The following is a 25,672-nucleotide window of genomic DNA, read 5'->3' as shown; positions in this document are numbered from 1 at the left end:
TCTCCTGAGCCTTCATCAAGAAACATCCTCACAGGAGCTTGCACCACTCTGTACCGCTGTGAAAAGCCTTGCCTCCCCTCCCAGCCCTCCTCCTGCCGCCCCAGCCCAACTCTGCCCACACCAGCACATTCACACCCACACAACCAAATCCAGGGTGTTTTTCCCCAGCCTGCTCACTGGGATATTTAGAAGCATTGGGTTCTCCCAGCATTGCAAATTGCATCTTAATGCAGAAGGCAAGGGAAGCTTCAGCTTCCCCCACCGGCAATACAACACAGGAGGAGCGGGGCTTTTTATATCAGTGGCTATGAAAAGCCCTTCCAATTCAGTAGCTGTTCTGTTTGTATCACACGTTATCGCACACGTTCGCCTTCTTCCTTGCACAAGTCTGACAACAGAGCGTGTAAGAATAGCAGCTTCTTACTTCATCTGGCTGCTTCCTGTGTGTGCTCGCGCTCGACTCTGCTCACATTAGCATCACCTGCCACGGCTCCTACTTTCTTTCACTGGCACAAGCGAGTCAAAACAGCTCAGTACAGCCACGCCAGCCGCCTCTTACACCCGTGTAAGTGAGAGAAGAATCTGTCCTTAATCTATTTTTCTTCAAGTTTGTTTAAAAAAAAAAAAAAAAAAGGCGCAGTCAGGAACTCTCTGCTCAGGAATGGAGTTTTGTTGGAGCAGGCACAAGTCTCAAAAAAATTAATGGGTGAAGAATGCGCGCTCTCCTTCCCAGAGGTGTTCTCCTATAGTCTGTGCCAGCCCCACGTGTGTGAGGTGTTTAAAAAAAGCTGATGAAGTCACTTCAAACATCATGTGTAAAGCTTACGAAAATACCAGCCTCGTGAATGATTATTTTGATAGAGGGGGAAGTAAACAGCCTCTGCTGCCTCAACAAGCGCCGGAGATTTATTGGCCTGTAGCACAGCACACCACCTGCAAGTCAAGGTACTGCTGTGATGTTTATCCCTAATTAAGTCATAGAAACGAGTTCATTTTCAAATAGGCCCGTAATCCTTTTATTGTGGCCTAGGGCCATCGCCACCAACTGCTGTCGTTTTCCACTAGGCAGAACCCACTTCTCTCCTGCACGTCGCCACGCTCGTGTCCTGCCACCAAGAGCTCTCAGTGCTTCCTGAGCACAAATTGCAGCCAGTGCAGATGTGAGGACCGCAAACATGGAGCTACAGGGTTTATAGAAGCCAAGAGCTGGAGCCTGTTGCTGTCTACAGCCTCTGTGGGGCTGCTGGTGGTGGCGATGAGTGCCCCCGGGTTTGTTCGCAGCGAGCTGCGTGTGTAGAAGTCGAGGTGTCCGTGTGATGCCACGAGGATGCTGAGCACTGCTGTCCAACTGGCTAAAAACTAGGGTGAGGTTTGTGCAAATCCCACCCTCGCTCCCTGTTCATTAACTTCACTGCCAGCACCTCTAAAAGCAAGATTCTACCCCAATTTGTGAAAAAGGCAGAGCGTTTGGTAGGCCCGCTGAGCTTTTGAAGGAGGACTTCAGGATTAGGTTGGACGTGGTGCTTAGGAACATGGTGCTTAGGGACATGGTGCTTAGGGACATGGTTTAGTGGCTGACATTGCTAGTCGGGTGATGGTTGGATTAGGTATTGTGGTGGCTTTTTCCAATCCTGATGACTTTATGATTCTGTGATTGTGGTACAATTCTAAGGTTATGTTCAGGACGAAGCTCCCCTGAGAGCCCCAGAACCCTGAGGCACATCTCCACACTCCACCATCCCCCGGTGCCCCCACAGCACTCCTCAGAGCCCCGCACCTCCCCGGCCCCACTGACACCCCAAGAAGACCCCTCGGAGCCCCCCCACACCCAAGAAGACCCCTCGGGGTCCCCCCACCCCCACCTCCCCCAACCCCCAGCACCCCGAGGCTCCCTCCCAGTGCAGCCCAGCCCCTGAGGGGCCCTCCCCGAGGCGCCTCCCGCCAGGCCGGGCCCGGCCCCGCCCGGTGCCGGCGCTTCCCCGGCGGTGCCGGCAGGCGGAGCTGCGGCCCGGCCCGGCCCGGCTCGGCCCCGGCGCGTGTGTGTGCGTGTGCGGCGGGAGCCCCCGGGCCGCCTCTTCCCCTCAGCGGCCCGGCGGAGCTGGGCTTAACGGGGAAGAGGGTGGGTGGTGGGGTGGGGGGGGGGTATTGGCAGGCAGGCTGGGCGGTGCGGGCGGGCAGCGCTGCCCTGCTCCGCCGCCGCAGCAGCAGCAGCAGCAGCAGCAGCGCCTCTCTCCCGGATCGCAGCCGGCAGCAAGCAGAAGGAGAAGGAGGAGGAGGAGAAGAAGGAGGAGGAGGAGGTGGCTCCTCCTGCACGGCCGGGCCTGAGCGCCGGAGCCCGGCTGCGACATGTCCGGCAAGCTGGAGAAAGCAGGTGAGGCGGCCGGGGAGGCTCCCGGGGGGGAGCCCGGCGGGGAGGCGGCGCTCGCCGGCCTCCCCTCACGGTGCGGCCCGGAGGAGCCGCTCGCCGAGGGCCTGGCGAGGCCCGGCTCGGCCCGGAGGGGGGGGAAGCGGGCAGGGCCCGGCACCCTGCGGCTCCCCGGGCCGCCCCGAGGCTCCTGTCACGGCGGCCGGGGCCGGGGGAGCGGCGGGGATGCGCTGCCCCCGCTGCCGCCCTCAGCCCCCCGCCGCGCTGCCCGGCTCGCACGCTGGTTTTTGTCAGGCTTTGTGTCTTCTTCTGGTCCGTTTTTGTCCTTTTTGTTTCCCTTTTCCCTTTGTGTTTCTGTCCTCTTTATTATTTTATTTATTTTTTTTTCTCCTCCTTCTTCTTTCTTCCCCTACCGTCCTTTCAGTGTAGCAAAGCATCAGCAAAGCCGGGGCGCTGCAACGCTTTGGGGCCTACCCGCAGCGATTCATCGCAACTTCTCCAACTTTTCCTCTTCTGGGGGTTTGTGCGAGATCAGAAAAGGACGAGTCCGTGGGCAGAGGGCAGAGGGAACTTGCTCATTTTTTCCTCTTTTCTTGCAAGGCTCTCCCTCAGCCTGGGGCGCTTGCCTTCCAGCGGGGGCCGGGGGAGGCTGCTGAGCTGTCTCCTGCTGGCCCAGGGAGCGCTGAGCCCGGCCGTGTCGTCCCGCTGTGCTTCTGGAGTCGTGTCTGGTTCTCAGCTGGCACTTGGGGTGCCTGAAAGCCCCTGTTTCTTCCGTGTAGCGGGAGCAGTACGCTTAAAGATTCAATTAGCGTTTCGCAAAGCAAGCGCTGAGGTTATTTAGTCTAATTACGTTGCATTTAATTAGCGGAGAAAAAAAAAAAACAATGCTGTTTTGTATTTATTTTTTTTATCGTAAGGAGCAGCTAGACACTTTCCTACTGGGGACCGCGCGGTAGCAGCGTGAGTCAGGATGTGTGAAGTACAGCGTTCAGGCTTCCCAGGACAGCAGCCGCTGATTTAGGAAGATTCCTATTTCAAAGGAGTAGAGTTGGGAGCAGCCCTTCTCTGGTTTTGATCATTCGATCCCAGTTTGTTCTGGCTTCCGTGCTGCGCTCTATGAGAATACGTTCTCTTGTGCTATGGTTCTGGAGCAGCCTCAAGGGATGAGCAGACTGGCTGCCTGGCAGCCGGCTTTGAAGCGCAGCACATAGGCACGTTTCCAGCCCTCAGCACTAAGTCTCTGTCTCACAAGTGTGCATCGCATCACGGGACAAATGTTATTCCAGAAATATCACAGGTTAATCCGATGCACCAGCCCTGACACAGTATCGCAATGTCATGCTTTGCTTTGGGGTTCTGGCTCTCTCTTTCCGATGCTTACTGGTATATCGCTGCCGCTTTTTCTCCTGGAAGCAGGTAACTGCTTAAGGAAGGGGCTAGCGGCCTTTAGAGACCCGGGGCCAGCTCTAAAACAATTGCCACCTGTTAACGTTAGAGGCAAATTTGGCTTGGGGTTTTAGTAAATGCTGATAGCACTATAGACAGTAATTGCAGATGTATAAATAAGTGATCACGTTTTGTTTATTCGCGTGCAGTAAATAACCCTGTGAGAATAGTAAATATAACTCCACACCAGCGAAGCAGCGTGAAGAGTTCAAACACGGGAAGATGACTCTGTAGACACACACAAATGCAGCGCGGTTCCATAAACAATAGAACAGAAAGGCCAAAAATACCATACAAAAATCATACCCTGCGCAACCTAGAGACCCGACCTTGCAACACACTGAACTCCCATTGAAGAACTCAAGACATCATGCAGGATCCGTCCCCAGGTCAGTGCTGTAAATGTACAGTTTGAAGATGCAATGGGTGAAGGCTTGATGCGGAGGCGTTCTTTCTAGTGGGTGTGTATTGTGGTGATGATTTGCTGAATGAGAGAAACTGTAAATTTGGGAAACTGTCCTCTTCGAGCTGCTTTAATTTCTTTAAGACGGGTGTTATTTTAAAAAAAAAAAAAAAAAAATCCAGTCCAAACAAACTGGAGGAGAAGAGACGGGGAAGGGGAGGGAAGGAGGGCTGGAAGCCAGCTGTTTCTGTACAGGATGCTCTTGGTCACTGTTCCTGAGTGTTTGAACTTGTGATTGACACAAACAGTTCAGATAATAACGTCACCGAATAAACAGAGTCTGTAATACTGCAGCAATACTGGAATAATATTTGTTGAAATGTATACAGTAGCAGAACAAAGGATACAGAGTCGTGAAACAAATGCTGCGAGGTCTAAGGTCTGCCTATTTGTGTACATTTGTATTTGTTTTTTCCTTATGGGAACGGAAATGCATGCAAGGCTCGTTACGTTGTAAATAAAATAGACAGTTGCCCGATAATGAGTTATCGTGAATAGCTTCAGAATTGTTTTGGGTTTTGGTTTGACTCTGCATGAAGGAGAAAATGTTCATCGGGGCAGGCTGTGGGACTAGAAAGCATGTTTTAGGGGTGAGATCCCTAGAGATCTTACATGTATCTCTACTCCCTGGTTCTTTAAAACAAAACACGTTGTCAACACTTAATAATAGAAAAAATAAATAAAAGATAGTAGATAATAGCTACCATCTTGTCCACCAAGGAAGGGAGGACGAGGCTCCCTCTGGAGCCTCCCAGTACTGCTATTTAATCACCAGAAGGGCTACTGTAGGCTGATTCACAGCACTGCTTTGGAGCGCAGGGGAGCCATCTGGTAATGTCAAGCAGGATGGGACATCTCGTTTTTACTTCTTGTAGAATCCCTGTTTCTTTAGGCTCCAGCCAGGAAGAGCTCCGAGTGTTTTCTGAAAGCAGATCTCCCTTTGACTTGAGGAGCAAGAACAGCATCCAGCCTTGGTTTTTCTTTACTCTAGAGGTGATGTGTTTGTACTTCTTGTCTCTACTTACAGAAGATACTCGCTCTCACCCTGCTTAGTTGTGTAGTTTTGATATAAAATCCAAAGCAGGGATGCCAGGAAAGCAGAGAAGGCCGCAGATTCTGCTTGGTTTTCCTGTTACCATGGCAATACATGAATTCCTGTATTTATTTACCTGATGGATTACACGCTCCAGGGAGTTGAACTATTCTGCATCATTCAGGGAGAATAAGGGAGCAGTAAGACACCATCAGGTCTAAAAATACAAGCTTTTCAGTGAAGAAAGTCCATTCAATAATGCCCTTTATTAAAGCCAAGGAACGTATGGATGCTGTACTTTGAAGGCTTATTCTACTTGAAGTTTTCAATCTTAATCTTGTACTTTCCTGAAGGTTTTTCATATCCCTTGTAAGCTTGCCTTTTCAATAGCTGTCTGCTAAATGTTGTTGGAGAGCACTGTTTCAAGCGTTCAGCTGCATGGAGCACAGTCAGTTATCTCTGTTCAGCTCAGGACTCAACTGGAGGTGTTTATTCCCCGCAGACTGAAAATGCTGTTGTCTTCACCTTTTTCTGATAAGCATTTGCCTGATAAGCAAATTCATCTCTGAAGTTTCCTCCTTTAGTATTGGTGATGTCAGCGTGGAGTGGTAATCCTAGGAGAGAGACCTCTGTTCTTAAAGCACATGGCAAAACAGAACAGTTCCGGGGGCCAGATCGTTCCTGTGTTGAGAGGAACTTTCCTGTGTGTCCAGAGTCCTCTGTGCTGATTTACATCACTCTGAACTGTGCATCAGTCTGTTTTTTTGTACTGAGATGAAGTTTGCTTGGTTCTTCTTTCTGGAAAACGTATATATTTGAACTGTAGTCTTCTCTTTTATTTTTAAATTTTTATTTTTTTTACACCTGTGCAGTTTTCTGCAGTTTCTCTTTTTCCAAGTTAAGTGCGGTTGAGTTAGCAGGCCCAGCTTTCTTGGTTCAGTTTTGGCCATACCTCTACACCGTGTGCTTGAGTTTAAGTGAAGGCTTTCACGTCAGTCACTTAGAAGTGTTGCAGTTGACCGGTATAAGTGGTTTTTCTACCGAGGTTTTTTAAACCAAGTAATAATTTTCTGTGAAATGCTTTACACGCTTTTATCATCTACTGCGTTTCCTATTACAGACCCCTCAGACAGTGGCATCACAGCTGAATTTTCCTGTAACTTGTTTCAAAAGCATCAATAATGCTGTGTAGTTTTGTGTAGAGGCCAATGCAAGATGATCGTTACTTACAGCTTCCACGAAAATGGCACAAAGAGTGTAATTTTACGTTTTGATAAGTCATCACGGCTTGACAGGTGTTGTGTTGTGTTGCACAGCTTCAGCGCTGGCGTGTTCAGAAATGTTGCCTGCAGGACGGCTGGTGCAAGGCCGAGATGGTCGTAGCAGTTCGAAGAAGGAAGTGGACAACGAGTGTGGAAAAAAAGACAGCTGAAGGCTCCTGGAATGCAAAGCAGCTGGGTTGTGCCTTAGTCAATGAAAAAGCAGAAACTGGAAACAATTGCTAAATTTATTTTCAGCGCAAGCAGTCGTTTTCCTTGAACCGCAATGACTAAATATATCTGTTTGTGTGATTTTCTGCGGTGGTAACTCTTACTGGCTCTTGCTGACCTCCTGGCAAGCAGAGAGATGAGTGGAAGGTTGCTTCAGCCAGAACGTCACACAAATGTCCCTCGCCTGGGTCCTCGTTTCGCTTGCAGATAATATTTTTGTTTTAGTCAGGGACCTGTAATCTGTCAGCATGGCTTCAGTTGTTGCTCTGCATAGCATGAGTGGAAGAAACGAGGTATTTCTTTGGGAGATTGTACTTTGGTGTGACGCCTGTCTTCTTTTCTTTATTACCATTAGCAGATTGGAGCATTCAGCCATTGTGATAGCAGCGTGGAAGCGGTATTAAATTCACCCAGCTATTGCAGGAATATTAGCTTTGTTTGTTGCTTCTGTCTAAGTAACTGAAGCTTGGATTTCATGTTGTACAGTTGAGAAATGCTGGAGAAGATACTAGATTGGCGGGATGGTAAGAGAGAACAGCGTGTCATTCGCAGAGCTTTAATAGGGATTAGATGGAAAGGGAGAGCTGGTTGGAGGAAACCGAGGTGCATTCACCTTTGCAAGTTGTAATCTGCAGCCCTAGGACTCTGTGCTGCAATAAAAGGAGACTGGCAAGGAGGAGGCAACTGGTGGCTTTCATGGCACCTTGTTCCAAGGCAAAGAGACAGAAGATGAATTGCAGCCATCCTGAAAAGCTGCAGGAATCCTGCAGGTTGGGACGTGCTGCTGTAGGAATGTGCTGCATTTCTGCTATTCATGTTCCTGCAGCATGACAAAGTTCTGGCTATAGTACCTGACCCATAGCATCCGTTCTTAAAAACACATTGCTGAGCTCTTCTGGTGGCACCGGTGCTCCTAGAGGAAACAATTTCATCTATGTGAGAAAGAGACCAGGTCCCCACATGCATGGGGATGCTTATGTGGCTTGAGGCATCCCAAGACAGTTGCTGGGTAAGGTTCTTGGTCCACTTCTGTTTGTGTTGCATATTTCACTGAAAGACAGGGCTGAGGCTCTGTGGGTCAAGCAGATGGATGTTTTCCATGATCCTACTTTATCTGGTCTCTGCTGCTTTGCGTAGAGCTTTTCGGGTGTCATGAAAATACTGTGCGTTTGGTGAGTCAAGTTAACATCGCGGTGTTGCTGTCGGTGTCTCTTAAGTATTTATTAATTTTTCTGGGGAGGGTGAAAGGTTAAAGCTTACTTCTACTCTGATGCTCTCGCTCTCTGAAGGCTTCATGTGGGGGTGCTCTTTGTTGCGTACCTAACATATGCACTTAGAATAAGTAAGAGCTTTTATTTCATCCCTTTTATGTACAAAAATATTGGATAATTCTGTATTGAAAGAGAACAGATGAGATTTTCCTTCTTAGGCTTCTGGAAAGAAAGGAAGAATTAAAAAAAAGGGGGTTTAAAGTCAAGGAATAGTTGCCGACAGCTGGTAAATGTTGGTGGAAAAAGGTTCTGCAACTTGGTTGGATGATTAAACCTTGACAGAATTTTCCCAATAGACCAAGTACGCAGTTCTAGAGCTGTTAAATCGTAGTTTGCAGGTAGGCTGTAATTGGTGGCAAAGGAATGTGTTCGCAGTGTACAGCGTGCGTTGTTCCATCCCCTACCTTTTGATATTATTTTTTTTAATTGTGTTTCTCAGTCTACCAGCTTGTCCTGTCCTTACAGCCCATGAGGAGGTAAAATAGCCGCAGGAATTAATTCCATATTTAGAAAGTTTCCTTTACGAACCAAATGTCATGTAATAAAGGGCACCCAGGGAAATCAATATTTTCGTTCTGGTTGCATAGTACGTTCCAACATAGCTGTGTTCAGTCAGTCCTTCTGATGGCGGGCTCAGAAAGCAGGCAATACTGCTTAAAACACAGCTTTCACTGGGTGATATATTACGTTTTTATTTGTGTTCTAACTTTATTAACATAAGTTGGTCGGTTTGAGTACGGGGAAGGGCAGGTGGTTCCCATCCACTCTTTGCTTAACTTCCAATGCAACTTCAGCAGTAATGAGTGCTGCAACTCTATAAATAAGGAAATTAAATATTCATTTTTGGATATGTTTTTATCACTTAAATGACTTTTTTCGTGTGTGGATTCTGTTTTTCTAATTCGAAGATGCTTTAAACTAAATTATGAACACACAAGAGTAGTTGATTTGAGGAATTAGGAAGGTCTACCACCAGGTTTGGTTAGAGCTCAGCTGTGAATTTACAGGGACCTACAGAAAATATAGAGCATTGGAGCAGGAGGTGGCTTGTCCGTATAAATGTCCTCAGAAAGAGCACATGGAATTATATGTTCAGTTTGATGCCAGCTTTTTTCTGGAGCATGCCTGCCATGGTGATGGTTTGAGTTGACTCTTACAGCTTGGGGTTGCTCCTCCAAGGCTCCTACAGGGGAGAAGCTTGCTGCACCCAAAAAGCATTGTGTGTCTGAAAGTCCTATGACACTGAAACCTCTTCTTCAAGCTTTGTGAGCGATACCTAAGAGAACATAACCGGCAGAATTGGGGTTTCTCTGTTTTGGGCTTAATTTTGTGTGTGCTCTATGGATAGCTGTTTGCTCTTCACCCCTCAGACCAGCGGCACTTCAGTCTCCTGCTCTGTCAGCCTGGTCTGTTGCAGTTTCCAGAAGAGACACTTAGGAAGGTTGGGGAAGCACCCTGTTCAGATGTCTTCAATTCATTTACGAAATGCTATTTAGAGTATGTTGTTTACAACGAGGTGGCTCTCTTGAACATGGCCAATGTTGTGAGACTCAGCTGGTCTGTGTCCTTTTAAAGAACCACCGAGTCTCAACTCAGAACTTGCTGAGTCTGCTCAAAGGTGAGCTTCCTTCTTACCTGTGTACCCTTCTTAAATGATAACCTCTTCCTATGGAAATGTGGTTGCTCATCCATCATTGTGCTTTTATTACTGCAAAAGGGAAATGCAGCTGTCCTATGGCCAGTTTGGCCATCCAGCATCCAAGCGTGTCATTTCAGAATTGCTACCATGTGCTGCTTGTTCAGAGGAATGCCAAGGAAGATGCAAGGAAGCTGGGTTTCTTGTTTTGGAAGAAGAATAGACAGTTTGCTAGCTTTGCTGCTCATATTTAAAAAAAAAAAAAAAAAAAAAAAAGTCTTTTTTAAGGCCTGGATGGTGCAGTTTGCTGTTTGATGATTTAACTAAGGTTGTGATTTTATGCTCTGTTGCCCAGGCATTCTGTCAATCTAAACACGTCTCAGTTGATCTTGCATTTTAAATTCACAAGCACAAGACAGATCTGACTATCCTCAGAAAATGAGGGAATTGTGCAGTTACTCTGTTTAACCTCTGCTGAGTTAGTTGATGCAGCCTTTGTGTATAAGCAAGGTCTGAGCATGGTAGGGTATAGGTTCTTTACAGCGTAGAAACTTCTCCTTTTCTCCTGACTTCTGGTACCAGCACACCTGTGTTAGTGAGTAAGCTTTTGCTTCTAAGTGTATGAAAGTCTGATAAAGTCATAAAAGAGAGATTTATGGTGATTCAGGAATATCCTTGCTCAGAATTGCAGTTTTGGCGAAGCTGGCTTAAAGTCGCACCTATGCTGAAATGCTGAAATACTGTTTGTCTTAGATCAAGTGTAAAACATTTTTTTTAAATATTTTTTTAAATAATTTATTTTGAATATAACTTTTGTTCCCATAGCTTCTAGTCCCTCAAGGATTCCTGCAATTGTCAAAACGTTTTAATGTTGATTACATTGTTTTGCCACAAGCTGTAGGAAGAGCCCATGAGACCATGAGTATTGCAAACCATAACGCTGAACATTCCCAGCTCATTTTGGGGGGGATGAGTGCCATCCTCGGGCAGGTTTCTGTCCCGTTGGGAAGTTGTTCTGCACCTTCCTTGGTCCTACAGTTACACAAAGCAAGGCGCTCTGCCTTAGTGAACTGTGTGCTGCGTGTGTGGCGAGGCTGCCAAACCTTGCCCCCAAAGACAAGAAGACCCCTTGCCCCTAGAAAATCCTGTCCTGTGCAAACTGAGAGAGCTAAGAGCAAACCCGTGCACCACAAGGGGAGGCCTGCAGGAGCTCCCTTAGTCTTCCCCCTGCTGCTGGTGGCAGATCGGTGAGCTAGCGAAGTTTTTATCTAATTTGCTGCAGCTTCCTGAAGGTGAAACAGATGCTAGACCTTTAAATTTCTTTGGATTCCCTTGTGCTGCTCAGCCTAGGGAGATGTGGAGTATCACGTTCCTTTAGCTGAGATGATTTGGCATCAGGCTGAAAGGTAAAAACACTGATAAACATGGTTTCCGTTGCTGCTAGAACAAAGACTGCTCAAATTGTGAACTGGTTGGCCTGGAGTGGGGAATGCCAAGGAAAAGCAAAATCCTTTGGAACAAAGGAAACATGTGTCTGTGTGTCTCTTCTGGGGATGGGTCGGAGGAGGTGATCAAGGACACTGGGTTGCTGTTCAAAGCTGAATATCACAGTAAAAATGGCAGGGCAAGAAAAGAGAGACTTAAGGTCTTGTGACTGCCTGTGTATTTCTGTATAGACTTCAAACAAAGATAGTTTTGCTCCTGTCTGTCTCAGGTGAAAGCGTTTACACAAATTCTTTCATTATGCATTGGCAGCTCTTACTCCTAGGTTCTCTCCTGAATTGCAGCCTTGTTCGGGAGACCTCAAATCTTTGGTGTACATTTCACTGCAATACATCCAGGGCTCCTTGGAGACATCAGGGAGACCGCAAGTGATAGACGTGAAACTTTCCCTGAGCTTTCTCTTGGCTGGCAGCCTGGGAAGTGCCAAGGTGGAAGGGATCAAAACCATCCCCCTGACCAGGCGCTGGCACAACGTGCGTCATTGCCCGGGGCCGTCTGGGTTGTGGCTTTTTCCCATGTGCAGCCACGTAAAGAATAAAAACACAGACCTGGCAGTCACTCCTTGTTGGCTGTGTCCAGAGTTCTCACCTGAAAGGGTGTTTTACACCTCGTGTTCGGGCTGAAGGCGACGTGATGCAGGAGGAGAAGCCAAGGGAGCATCCGAGGGATTATTCCTGGCAGCGGGGCAGGTGGGTTTGCCTGCACGGCGCTGGCAGCAAGGTGTGGGATCGTGTTAGCAGCAACCACAGCCACGTCTGAAGGGTGTTGATCGCTGATGTCATTGTTTTGATACCTCTCGAGTTCTCTGCATACTCACGTCTGCTGTAAATAATAACGTGTAAGCTTGCTGCCATGGGTCACTCGGTCTACTGGCAATAGCCAAAGAATTCCCACATCAAGCGAAAGCGTAACCGATCCCCAAATCGCTCTCAGCGCGATTGTTGTGTGAACACGGCTGTTGATTGAGGCCCGGATCTGAATCTGGTATCCAAAGTTGATGACTTATGCAAAACAGCATTCGCTGCGAGGTTACCGGTGTTGTGGCTTGCCCTGTGGGGAGAGCTAACAGGCTGTGGGTTTTTTATTATTATTTTCGTTTGTTTTTATCTTTTAACTCTTCTCAGATGAGGTGCTTCACATCTACAAGCTTTGGCAGCCCGGTGTAATGTTTCAAGTGTTATCACAACGGGGAAACAAAATCACAGGTGAAATATCACGGCTCAGCAGCGCCCGTTTGGGGAAGTTGTTGCTGGGTGGTGTGCCCAGAGCTGTAACTCTCCTGTGGTGCTGCTGCACACTGAGATCTTGGGTCTGGGGATGATAACAAAACACAGAAACTGGCTCCTCCTTCTGTCCTCCTGTGCCCTTGAAGGAGTCATTTGGTTAAATTCCTTAATATTTTTGCAGCTGTGGTTGTGGTTTATTAACTGATGCTGTCTTGAAGAAGAGCCTGTGTCTGCAGCAGGGTTTTCATTACTCATCTGTCAATACTTGCAGAGTGAAACAAATGGGTCTAGGTAGAGAGGCTTCTGCTCTTCTGGGTAAATGCTCCAGTTTATTTTTCTCCCTCCATCTTTTTTACTGAGGGAGACCGTACAGACAGTTCTTGGTGCAGTGCGTGGTAGTGCTGTGCTGGATAGGAAGCTCTGGCCTGCTTTGTCTGTCGGGATTATTTTAAGCAATGATGTTTAGATTTTAGTAAATGAACCAGAAGGAATTGAAAACATCTCTCTTTCCCAGAATATTCTAACTCATACAGCTGTAAATGCCCTTTATCCTGAATCAGACCCGCTGAAGAATTGCCAGTTTTCTCTTTTGCAATGGGCAAAATGGGATTTCTGGCCAGTGGTTTGACATTGTGCTTGTCAGGAGAAGTCCAGTTGAGATTATTTTATTTTTTTTTATACATATTCCATAAAACTGAAAATGGAATAAACCACAATGATTGCTTTGTCTACTGAAGCAAGCTGCAGGTTTTGCAATAATTGTCTCGGCTTCTGTGCGAAATGTAGGAGGCAATTTATCTGCCTGGATTTCTTTTTTTGCATGCTGATTGGAAACAAAGGACGTCTTACTTCAAAACCCCTCCAGAAGAGGGATACCTGCTCCGAGAGACAGAAATGCAGCTGGTTTTCGTGTTGGTACGTAGTGTGGGAGAGCACAGGGCACTGACATTTTCTGCAGCAAGCACGTGGTCGCTGCGCTGCGCCTTGCTGGCACGGGGCAAAGCTGCAGCAGGAGGATGAGGGAGTGGACTCGAGGATCCGAGGGCACTGACTCACTTTCCACATGCTGCTCTCGAGTCTCACACTTGACTGTGACAAATGTTTAACAGAGGAGCAGTCAGGCTAGTGAACAAGCGGACTTGGGAGCCCAAATTTAGTGCTGATCGCCTTCTGTGCGTGTGCATTTTGGGGGAAGTACTGGAGTCCTTGCTCCCTTTCCCTGTTGTGCCACCTGGTTTTGCTTTGTTTTCGTCCAACTTTGCAAAACACGGTGGGGAAAAAAGCATGTGCAGCAGTTCCCTGTGCAAGAAGACCCAGACAGAGCTGAGGCACAGCCTGGTTAAGGAAGCTGATAAGTGGAAGCCTTGCTGTGTGCCTTTGTACCTTGACCACATGAGGTGTTTGCAGGTAAATGGGTGCCAATTTCCGTAGTGCAGAGCTGCCTTCTGCGCTGGAGTTGCAGAAGTGTTTGAAAGCCTCTCCTGTGCGAGGCTGTGCTGTGTTACCCCAGCCTGCAGCGGGAGCGGAGGGAACCAAAATCTCTGCCAGGCTGAGCTCTTGATTAGCTGCAAGCGTGAGAATCTTGTTTGGAGATAAAAACTGGCCAGCGGGTATTTCCATGGGCTTCCCCCAGAATGAGCAATCTCAGCGTTAAGTGGATGCATTGCAGATTGATTTGAATGAGAGAGATAAGGACTTGGACTCGATGATCCTTGTGAGTCCTTTCCAACTCGGGATATTCTGTGAGTCTCTGAATTTCGAAATCCCACTCTTTCAGTAGCCTTAATCTGCTGACCTGATGTGAAACAGTGGAAAATAGTTCAATTGAGGGAGAAAGGAAGAAAAGATCTGCACAGCACAGTGGTAAGCGTGTTGGTCTGATCCCCACCCAATACTGTATTCTGCTGATTTGAAAGGTTTTTTGCTCTGCAAGGACAAAGATAGCTTCCAAAATGTGGAGCAGAGCCATTGTAAACTCCCCAAGTGAGAAGAGTTAGTATCTAACACGACTTTTTAAACTATTTTCAGCTTGCTTGTGCATCTTCGCACATCTTTAATCTGTGCACAGGTGTCAGTGCGTGTGTTTAGCCAGCTTTGACTGTGAAGTTTGGAAAAAAAAAAAAAAAAGAAATGGGTAAAAAAGGCACAAGCTATGGAGTGTATGAGCAAGCATCGTATATAAATTCCATTGTTTTGTGTAGCTGTGCAGCCTATCAAATTCCAGCAGTGAGACTCTCTTTACAAATGCTTTTGTATTTTTTCTGTTGACTCATCCATCCAGCACTTGTAGTAGCACTTCAGTACTGCATTATAAAGCCGAAGGTTGAAACAAGGCTGTTCTTGAGCCGGTTTAATCAACAGATGCAATTAATACAATAATGTTTGTGCTGCCACCCAGTCTCGCTGGGACTGCATTGTGGGCAGCGTTGCCAGACAAGGAGATCTCTGTGGCCGGGGCCTCACTGTACGAGCAGAGCACGAAACGTTTGTGTTGAGCAGAAGATGAACAGTGAAAGAGCTTCAGACCGATCCATAGCTGGCAAGGGGCCTCCCTGGTGCTACAGGCAGCGTTAATGAAAGGTTGAAACGCAATCTGCAGCGCTTCTGATTTAGTGGGTGGGTTTCTGAAACGCTGGGATTTCTGCATTACGGAGCAGCAGAAGCGTAAAAGGAAGGCTCAGATTGGTTTTGTTCGGTGTGAATGGATGCGGGGTGGTGGCGAAGGAAATACAGTTTGGACTCGGAGCTTTATTCTCACATGAGAACAATGCCAGTCCCAAACCAGTGCTTCTCGGATGCGTTTTACCCTGGGAACTTGCATAAAACGTCTTCCCTTTCAGCTGTTTCATTTTTAGCTGCATACAGGGTGTAACCATTGTTTAAGGGAGTGTCGGTGGCACGGAGCCAGTTGATATGCAAACCCTATCATGAATTGTTTTAAAGAGAGCGCGATTTTCTGTGCTGAGATGTATCGATGGCTTTTCTCAGGGCAGTAAGTACACGCTGACTCCAGCAGTTGCCGGAGCAGCTGTTCATTATGGGTAAGCCATATGAAAAATCTTGTGAAAGCCTCAATATCAGTAGGAAGCAGCGCGAGCTTAAATGATCGCCACTCGAGTGTGGCGGAGCCGTGGCAGTAGCTGCTTTCGTGTTTTCGCTTGCTTGGAATTTTACATTGGAAAAAGTTTCTGGTTCTTACGGTGGCAAAGTCTGTAGGGTAGTTTACAGGGAGGTTTCTAACTGCAGGCTCGTTGATGGTTGTAAAGGCTTGCCTGGACACTCCCCGTATCTTGCTCCAAGGTATGAATTTATTTGATTTAACCCAGGTGAGTTGATGGAGCAGCTTCTGTCTCTGTAAGGGTATCTCTCCTGGCTCTGTGGCTTCTAGGATTTCCTAACATTGTAGCACTGGTGTTACTTACACTGGGTTTCTGCCAAGTTCTGTATTAGGACTTGTGTTAGGACAGGGCACGTGCTTGTAATGCAGTTTCCTCCGTGTCCTGAGCTTCCTAATCGATAAGCTGGTTTTTTTTTTTTTGGTATGGCCTGTCGCTGTTCTTAATCACAGAGCTGACTTTGGTTGATGCTGACAGCTTTCCACCAACAAGTCCGTTTTGAATTAATGAACATTTTGGATCATTTCTGTAACTGCCAATTTCAGGAAAAACATTGTGATTTTGGTCTGAAAGCTTCGCCCTGTGCCAGCCGTGAGCAGCGGGGCCCCCTCTGGGTACGGGTGGCTGCAGCATCACCCCTGACCTTCAGCTTGTGAAAAAGAAAAGTGTGCAAGAAATGCTGTGCTGCAGGCGTGAACCCTCCAGAGGCTGAGCATGCAGCGCTGGTGGGAAACCCTTCTGCCTGCAGCCGCCCTGGTGCACAAGCAGACCCGACGTGATGCCTTCCTTGCTCAGCTTCTGCGGGATTTCCAGCCCGTGGTTGGGTTACTTCCTTCATCCTACACTTGAACTCTGCGTTTGATTGCTTTTTATTTCGTATTGTTCCTCGTTGTCTGTGACACCAGGATGTGATTTCTTCTTTGTCACCTCTTCCCACCTGTAGTTTCTCCCCGTGTGTAATTTTTTGACGCGTGTATTATTTTTTGTACTGCATCCTGGCAGAGAGCTTGGGTCATGAAGTTTTGGTTCAGCAGGGTTGTCCTGGAGATGTAGAGGGATGTGCCCCAAATAGTGGGACGTGTCACAGCCAAGGGCAGTACACGCAGATCTTGCACAAGCAATAGGGCCGCTCTTGGTGCTGAGTGTGATGTGTCAGGGGATGCTTCACGGGGGTGGTTACAGGGGGTGTTCTGGCTCATTTGGAAAACAAGCTTCAGTTTCCTTTAATGTAATAATTTCATGAATCAAAAAGGGAAATGAGTAATAAACATTAAGGATTATTTAGAGCGTTATATTTTCAGAGCATCGTGCAATCATTTATTCTGTCCCTTTGACCCCGTGCTGTCTGTAGCAAGGTGAGACCAGTAAGTACAGCTTCTGCCCCTGCCTCATTTACTGCTAGGGTTTAAGCTGTTGCTCTGGTCAGATGATGTCTACTTCTCCATAAGCTTCTGCTGGCTGTTCAGTTCATCGCTAGAGCTGCGTGCCCTCCCAGCGGGTTGGTAAGTCGTGTTTTAACGCATTTCAGATCTCACCAGGCAGGGAGAGCAGCAGACGGTGCTGTGTAGGGGTGGCACTGCTTGTTTGTAGGAAGTGCAGGTGTGCACAGAGCATGCCACCTAGAGGAATGGAGCTGGCAAGGCTGGACAGAGCCACGCTTTGCTGGCAAAACAAAGGTGGCTGTGAGAGTGGCTATGTCGAGACCTTCTCCGTGCAGTGCATGTTGTGGCCCTGCCTCTGGTACGAAGGTCCCTGCACAGCCAGCTTTCCATCAGCTCCTCAAAAAAAAGCTTCACAACTTTTTACCTGAGGTTCCTGTTGATGATTTAGCATTCTACTTACGTTGATCCTCATCTTTCACTGAGCCTCGAGAATCTGAAATTAAGTGGAGGATCTCACCTCAGATATTTTCTGGGAATTAGGGTGAGGAATCTAGCACAAGGTGTGAGTTGATGGGATAATGCTCTCTAAGCTCTGTGCTTTTTTTGGCTTGTATGTTGCAATTTCTTTTGCAGGAGACTAATAAATTTCCCAGAAGATTATCCTAATTTCCAAAGTCTCAAAGTCTGAGTTGTAATTAAGCACTTAATTTGATGAGGTTTTTTAAATGTGTTGCTGGTCTGCTGGCAGCTTGGGGAAATGGTTCCATCTGCAGCCCAGCTTCCCTCGTGTGGGTTCAAGCTCACAAAGCCGATGTATATTTAGAAGTGCCAGAACTTCAGCCTACCAGACAGGCCTCAGAAAATTGCTCCAAATTCATGCTTTCTGGATGGGTTAAAGCCAGATTTGAAAGAAGTCCACCTTCTTTGAAGAAGCTCAAGTGATCGTTAGGGAGATGGCAGATTTCCATTAACGCCTGGGCAGTGAGCAATTTTAATAATGCATCTGATTGCTTACAAATTACACTGAGCTCCCCCATTTCCACAAATTGCAGCAATCATTCCATCCAAGAGGGAAGCTATTATTTTATTTCTTTGAAATGAAAACGCGTTTCTTTTTTAGTTCATGTTTACCATCCTCTGTTCTTTGTGAGCTGAGCCTGCATCTTGCCTCTACTAGCGAGGTAGTTTCCCCGAGAGCCAGAAGCACAAAGTCAGCTGCTCTAACCGGGCTGTCGTCGGAGGAGGAAAGGTTTCATGGTGTCGTGCTGGTAAGCTCTGCTCTTCGTGGGACTCCCATGCAGTGGTTTCTGTGGTCAGTGAACTGCTGAAAGCCAGAAAGGGACAGTAGCTTGTGCCAGTCCTGCAGCACGAGGGGCGGTGGTGGAAGTTTGGGAGGAGTGGTCCAGGTCCAGCTTTGATGCACCTCATGTGCAGCATGAGCAGTGCTTCGGCAGCCCAGAAGGGCACCCTCCAAACTCTGCTCATGTGCCCTGCTGAAGTTCAGGTGCTGGAATATGGTGGCGAGGTTTTCCTGCGTGGGCTGAGCTAATTTTTCTTGCAGTCAGGGACAAGGAGCTTGTATATAGTCAGGAACAGTAACTCTACAGTGCAGTAATTTGATGATTTCCACCGTGTGTTCCTTTGTGTGGTCTCCTAGCCCAAGCCAAGCCACCATCCAACGTTGTGATCATCCAGCGAGCCAGGGAATTGTCAGGTAACCACGTGGCAGGCTTGACCAGACGGTATTTCCTCTTTAGGACAGAAGTCTGGTTTTGATCCACGTTGGAGTAACGTGTGTCACAAGAAGGTTGTAACCAGTGACTTAGGCTCATGGGAATCTGATACAGAAATGATAATGACCGGGCAGAGGTTTTCTGTTTCATGCTATTTGAGGTCATAGCTTCCAGTTGACTCTGATAAAATTTGTGTCTTCTGCTAAGATTTCTCTCTGTTAATTTAGAAATCCTGCCCTTTTCAACCCTCCCCAGAGTTAAAACTTTTGTGCTCAAAACCTCAGAAGCAGGCTTGAAGACTTCATTACGCTGTGCCTCTGCAGTGACCCCCGCATATTTCCATCGAGACATTAGGATGGCCTTCCCATTTCCTCCTATTCTCAGTTTAACTTTTCCTGTTATGGGAATACAAAAAAAAAGAAAAAAGAAGAAAAATGCAATTAGTCATATGTTAAAACAACCAGACGAAAGCCAGTAGGAAGAGCATCCTCTCGGTGATGCTTTATGGGGCTGCAGCTGGAGCTGTTGGGTATGTTGTCCACTCACACGTTTAACAGGCCTGCTCCGTGGCTCCCTCCTTACCACACGTCCCTTTTTGCTGATAACTTTCTGTCCTCCAGGCTACTGACAGCTGTTGTCCACTTGCTGCTAATTAAGAAAGCAGCATGAGCGATGGCAATGTGGTCTGGAGAGATTGAGCCCCCCTGGCTGCAGCAAAGCGTTTCAGCCTGATTAAAAAGTCTGAGTGACAGCTGAGTGGCCTTTTTTTTCCTCCCCTGTCTGTTGAGCTTCTCTGTAGATAGCCTGTTTGCTATCGAAACTCTCATGTCGGGCACCCTCTGTATCTCAGTGGTTTTTAGATCCTGTAACAATAAGCAATGTCAGAACAGATTTACTATTGAAAAAGGGGGCACGTGTGAAATTTAAGCGGCTATAAAGCCATGTATTTAACATGCAAAGCGTCGTGTACATCTGTGCTGTTACATAGAAATTCAAATGTAGGTCATTTTTTAAACGAAATGATGCTTACTTTGTTGAAAATGTAAAACTAGATAGAAAATCGAGATTATCATGAATGAACAGCACTTAAGTAGACGGATTGAGTGGATTTCAAAGATGCTCCCTGTTTGTTTAAGGATTTTCCTTGTCTGTTTTGTTTCCTTCTTTGGTTTCCTTGTTTTGTTTTCCCTTGTTTTTCATCGGGTCTCAATGGGTGATCTTTTGCATACTGGTTGTGCTGTGATTTTCAAGATGCAGCAGGAGCATGGGCTTGAACTGTGGAATTCCCTTTCTGGGTTGTGCTTCTATGGAGATAAAATGGGAAGACTGACGTTAAGATAATAAAAGATTGTTGTTTTAACAGACATAGAATTAAGGTGATGGTGATTTGGTGGAAGCTGCCTCCTCCTGAACCAGTGATGCTCTCTGGAGCTGCTTACCCCCAGGAATATTATGACTCTGTATTTCAGACTAGACCTGCAAAATTCAATCTGAAATCTTGTTTGCAGGAAGTGGGGTCTGTGTACCCCCTAGCATGCTCTGCAGGCACTGCCCTTTCCTCTCATATCTGGACTATAATTCCTTCCTGTTGTGATTTTTCTCATGCTTGGCTGTTACCTTTTATCTTGGAGGTGATTGTTTCATGATACAGTACCACAGCACAAGCAGATCTTCTCTTTAAAAGCACTGTGTGTATAGGAGTAAAATGGTTATGTTAAAAATCACTGCCAGACTCGGCTCCTTAGGTGTGTGCAAATCCTTTAACTAATGATGTCTGCCACAGTACGATTGAACAGCAGAAACAAGTCTAGCGGGAGGAAGGTGAGCCTTTGACTCTACTTGCTCCTTGTCATCTTGCGTGCCCATCACTTTGCCTCGTGATCACCTTCTGAAGGAAATCCTGGAGCATTTGACTTCAGCTTTTCCAATAAAGAAGCGTTTTACATGTGTTGAACAAGAGCTGCTCCACCGGTCAGTGCTGAAAATATTCAGCTGAATACTTTCAATACTAAAACGATAGGAAGTGCTGCAAAATGTGTTGTATTTATAACCAAACCAGGCAGACTTTGGGGGATATGGGTGGTGCAGTGAAAGTGCTATGATGTCCTTGGGAAGCTTTTTGTTTTCACTTGAAGAGAGCAGATGCTGATATGATGCAAATAGAAGAGAAATCCTATCACCAGATCGGCCCCGAGTCCCCAAGCTGTAATCTGTAAATAAAGTGATTTATGGGTATTATAATGAAAATGGTGGTTTTTTCTCCAGACAAAATACTGTTTCCAGATAGATCTCTCATTATTACACTCTGGTTTGGCTACTAATTTTACGAAATAAGCCTGGTAAATGTAAGGTTGGAAAACTAATGTTTCTTTATCCTCTGCCAGTAAGAATTTATGGAGACACCAAATCCCAATCCGTCTTGCTGTGGGAGCTAATTAAGACTAAGGGAATGGTTTCTTGGTTCAAAATGTTGAAAACGACTGTAAGCATTCATTCTGTTACATCTGGAGAGCTTGTTACGGATGGCGAGATTGATTGTGCAGGCTCATTTGCTGCGAGCATCGGTTGTTTCTTTCCAGTAACCTGATTATTGCTTGGCCAGCTTTGCCAAACTGTTTACTACCTGCTGCTGGTGACTGGCAGTGCACACTTCCAGCAGATTATAGGAATATTATACGGCTTCGGGATCGTGGTTAGCCCTTTTGTCCTTTGTTGTCAGTCAGGGTGACATCGGGAATGGAGCTGCCATCCTCCAGGTAGGTCTCCCACCAACAGCGACATGTTTTTACATCTGTTCTGCATTAGCTCTTCGTGTGACTGATGGCAAGCGTCAGTTGCTCTGGCTACCCACAGCTTATCCTTTTATGCCATGAATTTATGGCTGCCTAAAATGAAAAACCACCATGAGGTCATTTCAGAGGCACAGAGGTGGCGGATTTGACATTAAAGGGGTGACAGAAACATTCTGCAAATTCCTGTGTAAATTCCTAGGTGCCTGTTTGGTGGCAGGTTAGGCTTAGTTCAGCCTGAAGTCCTAATGAAAGCCTAGAGCTCTGCTGCTAGCTCTGCAGTTGGTTTGCCTTCCACTGGGTGTGTGAATGGGCAAAGTATTTCAGTAGAGCTGGCGCTTCTTGGTTGGATGGTTTTGCAAATTTAGACATGGTTCTTAAGGGAGAGCAAATTTTCCGTGCAAAAATTTTGTGAATGGTCCACGGGGTGTTAGGGAGAGTGCCTGCAAGAAAATCTCCTTGGAGGTTTCTCAGCTACTTTTGTTCAGCAGAGCTGGACTTTATCTTTTAATTTTTAAGAAACAGCTTCCCATATATATGAGAATTATCCCAAATATTTCCTTTTATTGCCAATTTGGATCTTAATTAGCTTAATCCACTTTGCAAGTGTACAGTGTTTACAGGAAGCTGATTGGGAATATGATGCTTGTGTTCCCAACCCTCACCCCGATTTGAATCGACTTACCTGGGTGGAAAAACCCTTTCATTTGGAAGTCTAAATTGTGAGGTTCTTGTGGCTTTGAGCATTATTACATTTTATCATGATAAATTACTGGTGTATTATGGTTTCAAGTGATCTCCCTTAAAGTATAGATTCTTACAGCTGCCAGAAAAACAGCTCAGCTCTTCTCCTGCTTCATTCTCTGCCAGCGAATAGCAAATTATCCTCACTGTGCTTGAAGTATTGAAGTCAAGGAAGCATCTTCTATAGATTTTTAATTCTCTTTTATAAGTGATGGAAGCCCTGTTGAAAACATCTTCTTTGAGGGGCTTCTTTCAAGGTTTCCGTATGAATGGGTTCAGCTTCATAATTTAATGTTGTGACTGCTATATACGGTGTTTCGTTTAGGTTTTTAAATAAAATAGCAATCAGGCAGTTTTGTTGAGAGCTTTTTGGATCTATGGCTTGTGTATAATACAATGCTCAGGATGGATGTGGAAATGCTCTGTGTTGTTCAAAGTCACAGAGGCTGGAGGAGTCTTCTCTGGAGGAACTCAGGGCTCCTGATGTATTTTTATGCAGCAGGTCTTCCCAAGTCAACGTGCCTCTTCCAGATTTTTTTTGAGACATTTTTGTGTTTTGCAATGCTGTGTAAGATACATCGCTGGTTTTCAGGTTAATGAAGAATGATGGCACATTGAGTGCTTTCAAAGGCTTTCCTGAGTGCAGAGTTGCCAGAAACGGAGTGGGAAAGATACCTTCCATCTGTCATTCTTCTACAGGCATCGGCAGTTCAGAAGTGGATGCAGCTGAGCGTTACTTGCTGAGCATCAGAGCAAGGTTAATGAGTACACGGAGAGCGACAGGGGGACACTTATCTCCTAAATGGGGAGGGAGGCAAGTTGATTTTGTAGGTTGTCTGTAAATAGGGCAGAGAGGAAAGGGGAGCTTCCCCAAAATGTATACTAAAATAAACGAGGTCTGAGCTCAGATCTGAAATCTTGCTGTGAGACCATGCAGGGCGTAGCAGGAGAGTGCTCCTTGTGGGCTGCAGGTGTTTGCTGAGGCCCCGCAGTCGCTGGTTGCAGTGTTTGGCTGCTTACACCCCTCTCCCACAGTACAGGACTTCTGCCGAGCAGCACCCCATCTCCTCCTCTTCCTCCTCCTTTATTCCTCTTCGTGTGCACACCTTGAATCGTCAGATAAGAACAGAGAAAATGTCAAGGACTGTGGGCTAGCACTGCCCCCCCCTTTTCCCTTATTGCAGTGTCCTAGGGAGATACTATCCCAGGCATAAGTACTTCTTAATTCATCTGATATTAGGTAGCCATTATAAAGCTATAAGATTTAGCTAGGCTGCCACAAAGCTTAGTCCTAGATGCTTCATACACTGCAAAATGGAATTATTAAACGTGGATCCTACCAAGTCAGTTCTTGCAGCATTATAGGTGGTGGTTGGCGCGTGGTTTGCAGGGTTTCTTGTTGCCACGCTGCAGCGTAATTTTTGATACTTATTTTTTTTTGGCTTGTTGGCTGGGCCCAGTTGAAGGCTGCTGGTTTCTGACAGGGGAAGTACAGCTTCCCTTGGGACAGAGCTGCAGCTTGCGCGGGGTGGTCGTGCGTTATCAGATGGTGAGGTTAAACGCAGAAGGTCTGGGAGGTATTTATCCCGGTAAGAACGGCACCAGGGATGTTTCTATAAACACGCCTTTGTGTCTTTTGGAGCCCAGCTGCCAGGAAACGCTAAATCCGCTGCAGAAGTCAGTATGTCACTGAATGGGTTTGACACCGAAAGAGCATGAAGTTAATCAGGCTAAAGCTCTGACAAAGCACCAGGCTTACCCCGACGGAAAGGCAAGCGCTCTCTGGACGCACTGGAGCGTAGCCCGGCCTGACCTGGGGCTGCCAGACCCCGCGCACGTCCTGGGGCCTCGTGGGCTGAAATTTCTCCTGGCAGACCGCTCCTCGCTTGCCAAATGGACCGAGTGAGCTCCCAAAATATTGCTTATTGTGCTGAAATCAGTATCGATTCACCTTTCGGCTCTGGTCAGCAGGATTGCCAGACGATCGCCCGTTTGTTTTGCAGAGACGTAAATAGCTTTGGCAGTTGTGGTTTTGCTGCTTTGTCAAAACCAACATTAAATCTAAGTACCGTAGAAAGTTATTTCTTATTTATAGATTCCTAAAGCCTCCCTGCCGCATAATGTGGGCAGGGGACTTTGAAACACGCTTTTTCACTGGATCGTGGCCTTTGAACGCGTTCACCCTGTGTCCCCACAACAGGTACGTCCCGCGGGCAGGAGCTCGCTTCTGAAACGTGATGCCCTGCTCTGCATGGGATGTGATAGCCGAGCTGGGAATTCAAGATTTATTCAGTGATAAATGAATTGTTTCAGCTTGGAGTGTGAAGAGATGCTGAGATAAGGTTCGACTTTGTCTCTGATAAAATACGGCTCTTCTTTTAGCTCCCTTTACCTATCACCCTCCTTGCTGTATGTTAGCATTAAAGGCGTTTCTTCTCGAAATGCAAGCTGACTTCCTGTATCAGTAAACTGGAAGCTCATTAAAAATTAGAAACTGGTTCTTAGTAGGGCCCACTTTTGGTAATTTCCAGGAACTGCTTAAATGCAGCCAGGGTGATTACAAGAAATAAGGTTGCACTGGAGCAAAGAGTTAAGCTCAGCTGTCCCCTTCTTAAGTGGGTTTTCAGACTCATCACCGCATCAGGCAACGTAATACTCAGAAATAGCTGGGAAATAGCTGCTTTTTCTTCAGCACTGAATTAACAAGTAAAATTCTAGCGAGTGTTTCCATGCTAGTGAGGCCTCAAGGCTTCAAAAGGCTTGATTGCATTGTAGTCAGCATGTATTTCTTCAGATTCCTGCAGTGCTGGTGCTGGCACTTGTACGGATCTGTAAGGGTTTGCCTCTGCACAAGCTCGTTGTTCTCTTATCTTTTTAAAAAAATATATTTTTCTTGTTTTAAAGTCTGGATTTGCTGAGAAGACTGAGGAGAGCTGCAGGTATTTGTAGCCTTCGCTTTGAAACCTGTTATCTGTGGGAGTGATGTGAGCAGGCAGTTTTAATTCAGGCAGGGGGAGGTAGGACGAAATGGAATTGCCACCAAGAATTGTTTACTGCTGAAGAACCTTTTAATGTTTATGTGCAGTGGTGTGAAAGATGGACACCTCGCTTAGACTGCTTAAGCTCCCTTATGTTTCTTGCCACCACGGCCTAGGTATGTGCTAATCCTGCAGCTGACAAAGATGAGGGTTAGTATTTCCTCTTCCTCCTGGGCTGCTCAGTTCAATTAACATCTCGGTTTCCCTTTGCTGGAGGCACTGATGTTTCAAATTGTGCTTATAGAAGACTAAAATTTCCTACTGCCTGTAGGCAGGCAATAAAAGCCGTGGTTTGTTTGCAGATCCTATCAGGTGCAGAACCGAGGCTGTGGCCTGCAGCTCCTTAACCCTTTGTGGCAGCAGCACTACAACGGTGCGAGGGCAGCTTCTGACCCGATTGCAGCCGAAATCTCACACCTGCAGCCCTGCTCTGTCAC

General features: G+C 46.6%; 1 protein-coding gene across 7 annotated transcripts in view; it reads left to right on the top strand.

Moving 5' to 3' along the window:
• The first annotated feature begins 2,155 nt into the window (after positions 1-2,155).
• RAPGEF1 (Rap guanine nucleotide exchange factor 1) overlaps positions 2,156-25,672 on the top strand; it is an 86,988-nt gene continuing 63,471 nt past the window's right edge. For 2 of the 7 annotated variants that reach the window (XM_084494025.1, XM_084494024.1), the window contains exon 1: positions 2,156-2,371. In XM_084494025.1, coding sequence (XP_084350151.1) covers positions 2,347-2,371 — 25 coding nt within the window. In that variant the 5' untranslated portion in view covers positions 2,156-2,346. Of the gene's footprint in view, positions 2,372-3,960; positions 4,201-25,672 lie in introns of all 7 variants that reach the window. The other 5 variants (XM_084494029.1, XM_084494028.1, XM_084494026.1 and 2 more) reach the window with 4 other exon arrangements.

The sequence above is a fragment of the Aythya ferina genome (genome assembly GCF_964211825.1).
Source record: "Aythya ferina genome assembly, chromosome: 20".
NCBI classification, from domain to species: domain Eukaryota; kingdom Metazoa; phylum Chordata; class Aves; order Anseriformes; family Anatidae; genus Aythya; species Aythya ferina.
The sequence above is the reverse complement of the archived record's forward strand: the minus strand, read 5'-3'. Positions and strand labels throughout refer to the sequence as shown.